General features: G+C 40.1%; 1 protein-coding gene across 1 annotated transcript in view; it reads right to left on the bottom strand.

Annotated features, from left to right (window-relative positions):
• The window catches only part of FREM1 (FRAS1 related extracellular matrix 1), a 178,230-nt gene that overhangs the window by 127,966 nt on the left and 37,293 nt on the right, over positions 1-12,971 (bottom strand). The window contains exon 7 of the mRNA XM_089913219.1: positions 758-889. Coding sequence (XP_089769345.1) covers positions 758-889 — 132 coding nt within the window. The remainder of the gene's footprint in view (positions 1-757; positions 890-12,971) is intronic.

Raw genomic sequence — 12,971 nt, 5'->3', positions numbered from 1 at the left:
CTGCTGTAGTTGTGTTTTCCTTACATGCAGCTGAACATCCATCCTAACTAATACATCCGGCTTAAGCTAAACTCCCATTGTCTTGGGATTAGGCAAGAGAATTTATCATTTTATCTTTGATTTTATTTTTTTCAGAATTTCCTAATCACAAACAATGATAAATAAGAGCTCTCTTTCTACTTTACAGTTTGGCAAACTAAGAGGATAATAGAATTAAATCCTCTGAGCTCATTACAAGAAATGGACTATATTATCATTAAGTATGGATATTTTTATTAGGGCCATTACCTTGTTAACTACCATCCGTATAACTATAAATTCATTTCTTTTAAACCACAGCAACTGCTACTAATAACATAATAGCATAATTATTACTAACTAATTAAAAAACATAAGTTTTTCTGTTTTTCACTGCATTTCTCTGAAGCAGAGAAATGAAAAGGAAATATTTTGTCTTTGAACTGGGATAAGACAATCAGTTAAGGAGTATATTTAGAAGGAGCCCTACATGGCTCCAGAAAGCAAATCTGAGATTTAAACAATGACTCAAGTACAAAAGACCATTCACAAAATGTCATCCATTGATTTGAGCATCCTAATATAAAAGCCAATGGTTTCAAGATCTCCGGATCTGGAGCTTATGATAATTCATTTAGAAATGAAGCTCAAGAGATACTACACATATCCTGTTAAATATGATTTGCTTTTGGAGAAAATACTTGGGTTTTTTTCTAAGTTACAAAGTTTGTTCATTCACCTCTCAGAGTAAGCTGTCCATGCTGCAGGCCATCCACAATGACTACCTGGACAGCATGAATGTCATCATTGTCAACAATCTGAAACTGTTCCCAAGTGATGGCCCGAGACTGTCCCTCTAGGAGATTCAGACCTACAAGAGAAAGCACAAAAAGTGTCCTGGAAAGTTCTATGACATGCCAAGATGCCTACTTTAAGACAAGATTAAAGAATTTTCACTCACAAAACTAGGTAAAAACTGTATCTTCAAAAGCTTCTCGAGAAACTGGAATTTAGTGTTTATTTTAAGTAATATTTTTACTATTAGTACTATTGACTCCAACCTGACAACTGGTTCCTTATGACATATCCTTTAGAGGCATGATGGTGCCAAAAATAAATATTAGAAGGAAATAACAGATGTTATGCTCACAGTGGTCTCTAGTTCAAAAAGGTCCACAAGGAATTTTTCAAAGGCTGCATTCACATATTTCAAGTGGGCAAGAGTCAGAAGTGCTTTTACACATAAATTATAAGAGCATAAGTATCCCACGGGATAGAGAATTCAAGTGGTTAAATACACAAATACAGAGTTACTGTGCTAGGGAATATTTAATGATGTTAGACAGGAAAGGTCTGACACTTTATAATGAGGGCTGTGTTTTAATCTAGACTCTAATAAGGAAGGGACTTTTATAACTAAAGAAATTAAAAATAAAACCTTCTCCTTGGACCCAGCACGCTGGAGGGAAAATGGGGAGAGAATGCGTGCTGCTCAGAGCAAGAATACAGGTTCCAGACTGAACACTGCCGTTAGAGGCAGGCAGCATCGTCAACCATTCCCATTACCCAGTAGAGCTGGGGGCCAACAGACTGAAGAGACTCTCGAAAAGGAGAAAGCCTTTTAAAGAAGCAAGGTGATGAAATTTAAAGACAGTGCACTGGTGGACCCAGTTAATGCTTCCCCTCAAATCTACCCAGCTCCCCTTCCTCCTGATGCTGACCATGTGCCTGCTTTCTAGCTGCAGCAGCTCCAATAGGCTTCCCACAGTCCCCACATTGTAAAGCCCTGGCTGCCACCACTGCCTCATCTGATGTTGCTGCCCTCAACTGCCCACCAGACGAGGTTTTGGCGTGACCTTCCCTGTGACCATGGCCAGGTCCCACACCATGGGACTCAAGGAGTTTGTACAGTGCCGTTAAGAAGAGCCAGGTAACACAACCCAGGCATGTGGGGAGTTAACATCCAGTGAGGCAAACTGACCAGGGTGAGAGAGGAGATGGAAGGAGCTGACACGTGTTTGTTCACACTTTCTCAACTCCACCCCTGACTCTTCCCACAGAGAGTGGGTTCATCTCCTACTGGAGATATCAGCACTATCGAGCAATCAGCTTTATTTTCTTGTAAACCTATGACCAGCTCAGTCACACCACCTTTTTATTTGCTGCCCCCAAACCCCCAACTTCCCTTCCCCTTACTCTAGTTTTCAGTAAAGCGTTAGCGCATGTAATCTGCCTAAGGGGCTGTTTGCTATGGTACCTGGGCTAAGACATATGGCATATTGAAAGAAAGAGAGAAAGGAAGGAAGGAAGGGAGGGAGGGAGGGAGGGAGGGAGGGAGGGAGGAAGGAGGTAGTGGGGGAGAGAGAAATAAGGATGGGTAGAAGGAAGGGAAGCAGGGAAAGAGGGAGAGAGCGAGGACAAGCACATATGAAGAACCTCTGCGACTGGTAATAAGGGTTTTGAAGCCAAGAGTGCACAGTATAGCACAGGACAAGGCATCATGGGATGCAGGAGGGGAGCAAGTGAGAACATATAGCAAGATAGTAATGGCGGTTATGTCTTCATGGTGGAGTAATGAGTGATTTTATTCACCCATTATTATTTCATTCATTTATTCATTACTATTAACTCATTATTATTTATCCTACTTATTGTGCTTTCCAAGTTTTCAATGATGAACTTAAGTTCATAATAAATAAAATTTCATTTAAAAAAGAATTCTGGTGTCCAAACTAGTCAAAACCAGATTTGGAGCTCTTAACAAGCCTGGTTTCACAGATCACACATACACATGCAGACCATTAAGTCTCTACACTCAAGCAATAACGTAATTAATATTTGATTATTACTAAACTTTAGATCACTAATTCATTCTTTTCTCTCATTATCCCTCAAACAGAGGTAGAGTAGTACAGAGAGCCAGATCATAAATCAAGGATGCCCAACCAACGTTGTCCATCTCTACTGAAACTCACATACATACAAATACACACACATGGTATGTTACCCATGTGCAAGCACACACAGATACACACACACAAGCACAAGAGGTAATCGGTTTAAGCTGCCACCTGAGTATTTAAATCACACAGATATTTTCTGTGTTAACTGAACCTACCAACACTGTTTATAGGTATGTTTTGAATGCTCTTGATGGTATTAATGGGAAAGGAAAAAAAATCTTCATTTACATTTCACATTTACATTTATCTAAATATATACATTGCATTTTAAATCTACTCAGGAATGAGAGGCAGTGCAAAGCCTTCTTTTAAAAGAAATAAAGCAGGAGGAGGTCAAGATGGCAGAGTAGGAAGATGCAGAATTCACCTCCTGTCCTCCTCCCACCCCTGTGAATGCATCAAAAATACATCTACATGTGGAGCAATTCTCACTGGAAATGGACTGGAGACTGACAGAAAGACCCTTATGCAACCAAGGCTATAAGAAAGATCCACATGGAGTTGGGTAGGAAAGGAAGAGAATCAATCAGGTTGGGACCTGCACCCCTAGGAGGGGACACAGAAGAGAGGGGGATTACAAGGGTGGCGATATCCCTGGGGAGTGGCTTGAACCACATACTGGGTACCCCAGCCCTGGGGTCCAACAGTGGGAGGACGAGTGCCCTTAGAAGGTTTGAAAACCAATAGCACTGACAACAGGGCTGTAAGAAATCTAGACTCTGCTCATGAAGAACACACACATTCTCGCTCACTCCCATGACAAGAGAGAGAAAGCAGATTGAAACTGCCCAGGACTCTGGCTGGTTTCCCACAACTGCCTCAGTGCGTGCCCTGGCCCATGCCAGGCACCCTTTCCAACCCCTCTTGCTCTGAGACACAGTTCCCCACTAGAACCAGGGCTGCCACAGCTGAGGAGAGAGCACAGTTGTGGGGGAGGGAGCTGGCTTGAGCCCAACCCAGGGTTTCTGCTCCAGCTCCAGGGCGGTGTTGGCCACTGAGCAGAGGAGAAGCTCCCGCTCACACCTGGCTCTGGCTCTAGCTCCTCCATCTCCAGCCCCAACCCCTACAAAGTTGATAGCTGCCAGCACGCTCTGGGGAAAGACATGACTTATGTTCACACCAGATCAAGCTCTCCCGTGAAATCCACTGGGAACACACAGACTGTACAGGGATGCTCTCACACAAGGACACACATTCAAGACCAGGATGGGTAACTTTTACCTAATTTTATAGAGACAGAGAAAGTTAACCAAAACAAGAAGACAGGATTTTATTTCAAACGAAAGAAGGAAAAAAACCTGAAAAACCAACCAGTGAAACAGAGATGAATTAATTACCAGAAAAAGAGTTTAAAGATTAGTAATAAGAATGTTAACTGAACTAGGGAATAGATGAACTAGAAAATATGAAAAAAAACAGTCAAAACTGAATATACAATAACTGAAACGTAAAGCATACTAGAAATAATTAATGACAGACTAAATGATACAGAGGAACACATAGTGTTCTGGAAGATAGAATAATGGAAAACATCCAATCAGATAAGCAAAAAGAGAAACAAATTTTTAAAAATAAAAACAGTTTAAGGGACGGTTGGAACAACATCAAACATAATAACATTCACATTACATGGGTCCTAGAAGGAGAAGAGAGAAAAAAAAGGGGTCAAAATTTATTTGATGGAATTATAGCTGAAAACTTCCCAAACCTGAAGAAGAAAACAGATATCCAGGTATAGGAAGCATAGAGCATCCCAAACAAGATGAAATCAGAGAACCACACCAAAACATACCATAATTAAAATGGCAAAAGATAAAAGAGAATTCTAAAGGTAGCAAAAGAAAAACAAAGAATCACATACAAGGGAACCCCCATAAGGCTACCAATGGATTTTTCTGAAGAAATTTTGCAGGCCAAAAGGAAGTGGCATGATATATTTAACGTGCTGAAAGGGGAAAAACCTACAACCTAGGATATTCTATCCAGCAAGATTATCATTCAGAATTGAAGGAGGGATAAAGAACTTCTCAGATAAGCAAAAACTAAGAGTACATCAACACTAAACCAATTCTAAAAGAAATGTTAATGGTTCTTCTCTAAGTGGAAAAGAACAGGCTACAACAAGAAGTAAGAATCTGTAGGAAAGGAAAAATCCCACTAGTAAAAGCAAATATATAGTAAAGGAACAAGCATACCACTAAAGAAAATCATCAAACACAAGGGAAGCAACTAAAAGAAGAAAAGAACAGAGAGGAACAACAAAAAGAATCAGAAAACAAGTAACGAAGTGGCAATATGTACATACCTATCAATAACCACTGTAAATGCCAGTGGACTTAATGTTTCAATGAAAAGACATAGGATGGCTGATTGGCTTAAAAAAAAAAACACACACACAATAAAACCCAAGATCCATCCATGTGCTGCTTACAAGCGGTCCACTTCAGAGCTAAAAACACACAGACTGAAAGTGAGGTGATAGAAAAAAGATCTTCATGGAAATGACAAGAAAGCAGGGGGTAGGCATACCCATATCACACAAAATAGACTTTGAAACAAAGTCTTACCAAAAGACAAAATGGGTATTATATAATGATAAAGGGATAAACAGAAGAAAAGGATATAACATTTGCTAACAAATATGCCTAATATAGGGGCAACTAAGTATATAAAGCAAATATTAACAGACAGCAAGAGAGAAATTGACAATGATACAATAATATTAGGGGAATTTAACACCTCACTTACATCAATGGACAGATCATCCAGACATAAAGTCAACAAGGAAATAATAGTCTTAAATGACACTTTAGACCAGTTGGACTTAACAGATACCTACAGGATATTTCATCCAAAAACAGCAGAATACACATTCTTTTCAAGTGTACAGAGAATGTTTTCCAGGATAGATCACATGGTAGGCTACAAAACAAGTCTCAGAACATTTAAGAGGATAGAAATGATATCAAGCATTTTTCCAACTACAATGGTATGACCAGAAATCAATTGCAGGAAGAAAAATGAGAAAAACACAAACACGTGGAGACTAAAAAACATGCTACTAAAAAAACCAATGGGTCAATGAAGAAATCAAAGAGGAAATCAGGAAATACTTTGAGAGAAATGAAAAAAAAAAAAAAATAAACCCACAACTTTCCAAAATCTATGTAACACAGAAAAAGCAGTTCTAAGAGGGAAGTTTACAACAATACAGGCCTACCCTAAGAAACAAGAAAAATCTTAAAAAACAACCTACCCTACTACCTAAAGGAATTAGAGAAGAGAAGAACAAAGGAAGCCCAAAGTCAGCAGAAGGAAGAAAATTATAAAGATCAAAGAGGAAATAAATAAAAATAGAGACAAAAAAAAAAACCAATAGAAAAAAAATCAATGGAACCAAAATCTGTTTTTTTGAAAGGTTAAACAAAAACAATAATCCTGTGTCCAGGTTCATCAAGAAAAATAGAGAGGACTCAAATAAACAAAGTAAGAAATGAAAGAGGAGAAATAATTGATATCACAGAGAAAAAAATCATAAGGGAATAATACAAACAGTTATATGCGAACAAATTGCATAACGTAGAGAAAAAGGATAAATTTCTAGAAACATACACTCTTCCAAGACTGGATCAGGAAGAAATAGACAATCTGAACAGACTGTGCACCAGTAGTGAAACTGAATTAGAAATTAAAAAAAAATTTTTTTTAAATAATAAAAAAAAACTGCCAGTAAACAAAAGCCCAGGATTGACAGCTTCACTGGGTAATTCTCCCAAACATATATAAAAAAATAGCTAATACCTATCTTTCTCAAACTATTTCTAAAAAATTGAAACGGAGAGAACTCTCCCAAATTAACTCTACAAGGCCACCATTAATCTGATACCAAAACTAGACAAAATTACCAGCCAATATCTCTGATGAATATAGAGGCAAAATTCCTCAACAAAATATTAGCAAACCCAAATCAACAATATACTAAAAGGATCATACAACATTATCAAGTAGAATTTATTTCAGGTAAGCGAGGATGGTTCAAGATCCACAAATCAATCAATATGATACACCATGTTAATAAAAGGAAGGACAAAAATCCCATGATCATCTCAATAAGTGCAAAAAAAGGATCTGATAAAATTCAACACCTTTTCATGACGAAAATTCTTATCAAAGTTGGCACAGAGGGAACATATGTCAACATTATAAAGGCCATTTATGACACATCCACAGCTAACATCATACTAAACAGTGAAAAGCTGAAAGGCTTCTTGCTAAACTCAGGAACAAAACTAGGATGACCACTCTCTCTACTTCTATTTAACACAGTAATGCAAGTCCTAGCCACAGCATCCAGACAAGAAAAAGAAATAAAAGGCATCCAACTGGAAGGGAAGAAGTAAAATTGTCACTATTGGGATTCCCTGGTGGTGCAGTGGTTAAGAGTGTGCCTGCCGATGCAGGGGACACGGGTTCGTGCCCAGGTCTGGGAAGATCGCACATGACGCGGAGTGGCTGGGCCCATGAGCCATGGCCGCTGGGCCTGCGCTTCCAGAGCCTGTGCTCCACAACGGGAGAGGCCACAGCAGTGAGAGGCCCACGTACCGCAAAAAAACAAACAAACAAACAAAAAAACTATCACTATTTGCAGATGACATGATTCTATATATAGAAAACCTTAAAGCCTCCACCAAAAACCTATTAGAACTAATAAGTGAACTCGGTAAAGTTGCAGGATACAAGATTAATATACAGAAATCTGTTGCTTTTCTATAAGCTAATAATAATCATAAAGAGAAAACAATCCTTTTTAAAACTGCATCAAAAAGAATAAGATACCTAGGCATAAACTTAACGAAGAAGGTGAAAGACCTGTATTCTGAAAACTACAGAAAGCTGAAAGAAATTGAAGATGATACAAAGAAATGGAAAGGTAGCCCATGTTCATGAATTGGAAAAATATTGTTAAAATGTCCATACTACTCAAAGCAATCTACAGATTTAACATAATCCCTATCAAAATACCCATGACATTTTTCACACTAGAACAAATTATCCTAAAATTAACATAAAACCATAAAAGACCCAGAATTGCCAAAGCAATCTTGAGAAAAAAGAACAAAGCTGGAGGTATCATGCCCCCTGACTTCAGACTATACTACAAAGCTATAGTAATCAAAACAGTATGACACTGGCACATTAAACAGACGCATAGATCAATGGAACAGAATAGGAAGTCCAGAAATAAACCCACACACTTATGGTCAATTAATCCATGACAAAGGAGGTAAGAACATACAATGGAAAAAAGAAGTGGTGCTGGGAAAACTGGACAGTTATATGTAAAAGAATGAAATTAGGACATTCTCTAACGCCATACACAAAAATAAACTCAAAATGGATCAAAGACCTAAATTTAAGGCTGGACAATATAAAACTGTTGGAGGAAAACACAGGCAGAACACTCTTTGACATAAATCACAGCAATATCTTCTTTGATCCACCTCCTAGAGTAAAGAGAATAAAAACAAAAACAAATGGGACCTAATTAAACTCAAAAGCTTCTGCACAGCAAAGGAAACCATCAACAAAATGAAAAGACAGCCCATAGAATGTGATAAAATATTTGCAAATGATGCGACTGACAAGGGATTAATCTACAAAATATACAAATAGCTCACATAGCTCTATGTCAAAAAACAAACAACCCAATCAAAAACTGGGCATTAGATCTAATAGACACCTCTCCAAAGGAGACATAAAGATGGTCAATAGGTACATGCAAATTATCACTAATTATCAGAGAAATGCAAATCAGAACTGCAATGATGTATCACCTCACACTGGTCAGAATGGCCGTTATCAAAAAGTTTACAAACAATAAAGGCTAGAGGGGGTGTGGAGAAAAGGGAACCCTCTTGCACTGTTGGTGGGAATGTAAATTGGTACAACCACTATGGAGAACAGTATGGAGGTTCCTTAAAAAACTATAAATAGAACTACCACATGATCCAGCAATCCCACACCTGCGCATATATCCAGAGAAAACCATAATCTGAAAAGATACATGCACCCCAATGTTCACTGCAACACTACTTATAATAGCCAAGACATGGAAGTAACCTAAATGTCCACTGACAGAGGAATGGATAAGAAGATGTGGTACATATATGCAATGGATATTACTCAGCCAGAAAAAAGAATGAAATGATGCCATTTGCAGCAACATGGATGGACCTAGATATTACCATACTAAGTGAAGTAAGTCACACAGAGAAAGACAAATATCATATGATATCACTCATGTGGAATCTAATTTTTAAAAATGATACAAATGAACTTATTTACAAAACAGAAACAGACTTACAGATATTGAAAACAAACTTATGGTTACCAAAGGAGAAAGAAGGGGGGAAGGATTAAATCAGGAGCTTGGGATTAACATACACACACTACTATATATAAGATAGATAACCAACAAGGACCTACTATATAGCACAGGGAACTCTTCTCAATATTATGTGTTAACCTATATGAGAAAAGAACCTGAAAAAGAATGAATATATGTATAACTGAGTCATTTTGCTATACACCTGAAACTAACACAACATTGTAAATCAACTATACTGTAATAAATTTTTCTGAAAAAAGAAATCTAAGTAAATAAATAAATAAATAATGAGGATGTGGTAAGACCGCACCACTCTTTTCACATCTTTGGTGGTGGTTCTAATACCTGAGGTTCCCCCAAGGAAGGTAGTATTGCTTTTGATTTATTATTTTTTTAGGCAAGTGAAATACCACATGCTTCCTTTGGTCTTTTAGACCATAATAGCCTTTACTGGAAGAGTCTGGGAGCTAAAGTGAGGATTCTACTATCTGCTGAGGGTCACTATTTAAACTACCACACAGAAACTAGAAAATAAACCATGAGTGATAATCAGGGTTCCACTGAGACCGCTGAGAGATATCCTGGTTAAAAATCCATTTATCTCCTAAATGCAGACTCCGTGAACTCCCACTACAATGGCATCCTGTGTCCCCAGGTACCAGTGTTGTTGCAAAGTCACTGTTCAATAATTCCTAGAAGTTTGAGGTAGTTGCCTAGTCTCAGTGTGCAGTGACCATGAAAAATGTCTACAGGTCCCACTGGGGAAGGGGAGTCCCCTTATATGTTTGTGATATTACTGAAGTGTCTTCCTCAAATGTGCCTGCCTCCTTTTCAAAGGGCTCTGGGTCTATAAAGTAAGTCAGTCTAGAGATTGAAGGAACAGTAACAGTTCCCTATACCACTGGCTCAATTCAGGGAAAGTCCTACAGTAAACCAGGCCCCTACATGTAAGAGAATGAAATTATAACAATATCTCATGTCATATACAAAAATTAACTCAGAATGGATTAAAGACCTAAATGTAAGACTGGAAACCATAAAGCTCCTAGATGGAAACATAGCAGAACACTCTTTGACATAAATCATAGCAATATTTTTTTGGATCTGTCTCCTAAGGCAACAGATACAAAAGCAAAAATAAACAAATGATATCTAATCAAACTTAAAAGCTTTTGCACAGCAAAGGAAACCATCAACAAAATGAAAAGACAACTTACTGGATATACAAATATATAAACAGCTCACACAACTCAACAGCAGAAAACCAAACAATCTGATTTTAAAATGGTCAGAAGGAGGAGCTTCAAGATGGAGGAAGAGTAAGATGTGGAGATCACCTTCCTCCACACAGATACATCAGAAACACATCTACATGTGGAACAACTCCACAGAACACCTGCTGAACGCGGCAGAAGACCTCGGACCTCCCAAAAGGCAGAAACTCCCCACGTACCTGGGTAGGGCAAAGGGAAAAACAGAGACAGAAGAATAGGGACGGGACCTAACACCAGTGGGAGGGAGCTGTGAAGGAGGAAAGGTTTCCACACACCAGGAAGCTCCTTCACGGGTGGAGACTGCGGGTGTCGGAGGGGGAAGCTTCCGAGCTGCGGAGGACAGCGCAGCAACAGGGCTGCGGAGGGCAAAGCGGGGAGATTCCCGCACAGAGGATCGGTGCCAACCAGCACTCACCAGACAGAGAGGCTTGTCTGCTCACCCACCGGGGTGGGCGGGGCTGGGAACTGAGGTTCGGGCTTCAGTCGGATCCCAGGGAGAGGCCTGGAGTTGGCGGCGTGAACACAGCCTGAAGGGGGCTAGGGCGCCACAGCTAGCCGGGAGGGGGTCCGGGAGAAAGTCTGAACCTGCTGAAGAGGCAAGAGACTTTTTCTTGCCTCTTTGTTTCCGGGCGTGCGAGGAGAGGGGATTCAGAGCGCCGCTTAAAAGAGCCCCAGAGACGGGCACAAGCCGCGGCTAAAAGCGCGGACCCCAGAGACGGGCATCAGATGCTAAGGCTGCTGCTGCCGCCACCAAGAAGCCTGTGTGCAAGCACAGGTCACTATCCACACCTCCCCTCCTGGGAGCCTCTGCAGCCCGCCACTGCCAGGGTCCCGTGATCCAGGCACAACTTCCCCGGGAGAACGCACGGCACGCTTCTGGGTGGTGCAACGTCACACCGGCCTCTGCTGCCGCAGGCTCGCCCCGCATCCGTACCCCTCCCTCCCCCCAGCCTGAGTGAGCCACAGCCCCTGAATCAGCAGCTCCTTTAACCCCGTCCTGTCTGAGCGAAGAACAGACGCCCTCAGGCGACCTACACGCAGAGGCGGGGCCAAATCCAAAGCTGAACCCCGGGAGCTGTGCAAACAAAGAAAAGAAAGAGAAATTTCTCCCAGCAGCCTCAGGAGCAGCGAATTAAATCTCCACAGTCAACTTGATGTATGCTGCCATCTGTGGAATACCTGAATAGACAACGAATCATCCCAAATTGAGGAGGTGGACTTTGGGAGCAACGATATATATATTTTTTTCCCTTTTCCTCTTTTTCTGAGTGTGTATGTGCATGCTTCTGTGTGTGATTTTGTCTGTATAGCTTTCCGTTTACCATTTGTCCTAGGGTTCTGTCAGTCTGTTTTTTTTTTGTTCTGTTTTTCAGTATAGTTTTTAGTACTTGTTATCATTGGTGGATTTGTTTTTTGGTTTGGTTGCTATCTACCTTCCTTTTTAATACTTAAAAAAATTTTTTTAATAATAACTTTTTATTTTAATAACTTTATTATATTTTTTCTTTCTTTCTTTTATTTTCCTCCCTTTTATTCTGAACCGTGTGGATGACAGGCTCTTGGTGCTCCAGCCAGGCGTCAGGGCTGTGCCTCAGAGAAGGGAGAGCCAAGTTCAGGATACTGGTCCACAAGAGACATCCCAGCTCCACATAATATCAAACGGAGAAAATCTCCCAGAGATCTCCATCTCAACGCAAAGACCCAGCTCCACTCAACGACCAGCAACCTACAGTGCTGGACACCCTATGCCAAACAACTAGCAAGACAGGAACACAACACACCCCATTAGCAGAGAGGCTGCCTAAAATCATAAAAAGGCCACAGACACCCCAAAACAAACTACCAGACAAGGACCTGCCCACCAGAAAGACAAGATCCAGCCTCATCCACCAGAACACAGGCACTAGTCCCCTCCACCAGGAAGCCTACACAACCCACTGAACCAACCTTAGCTACTGTGGGCAGACACCAAAAACAACGGGAACTATGAACCTGCAGCCTGTGAACAGGAGACCCCAAACACAGTAAGTTAAGCAAAATGAGAAGACAGAGAAACACACAGCAGATGAAGGAGCAAGGTAAAAACCCACCAGACCAAACAAATGAAGAGGAAATAGGCAGTCTACCTGAAAAAGAATTCAGAATAATGATAGTAAAGATGATCCAAAATACTGGAAATAGAATGGAGAAAATAAAAGAAACGTTTAACAAGGACCTAGAAGAACTAAAGAGCAAACAAACGGTGATGAACAACACAATAAATGAAATTAAAAATTCTCTAGAAGGGATCAATAGCAGAATAACTGAGGCGGAAGAACGGATACGTGA

Source organism: Delphinapterus leucas, chromosome 6 (assembly GCF_059928025.1).
Source record: "Delphinapterus leucas isolate spDelLeu-1000000601 "Yukka" chromosome 6, BTC_Dleu_Yukka2, whole genome shotgun sequence".
NCBI classification, from domain to species: Eukaryota; Metazoa; Chordata; class Mammalia; order Artiodactyla; family Monodontidae; genus Delphinapterus; species Delphinapterus leucas.
Note: the sequence above shows the minus strand (reverse complement) of the source record. Positions and strands in the feature narration are given on the sequence as shown.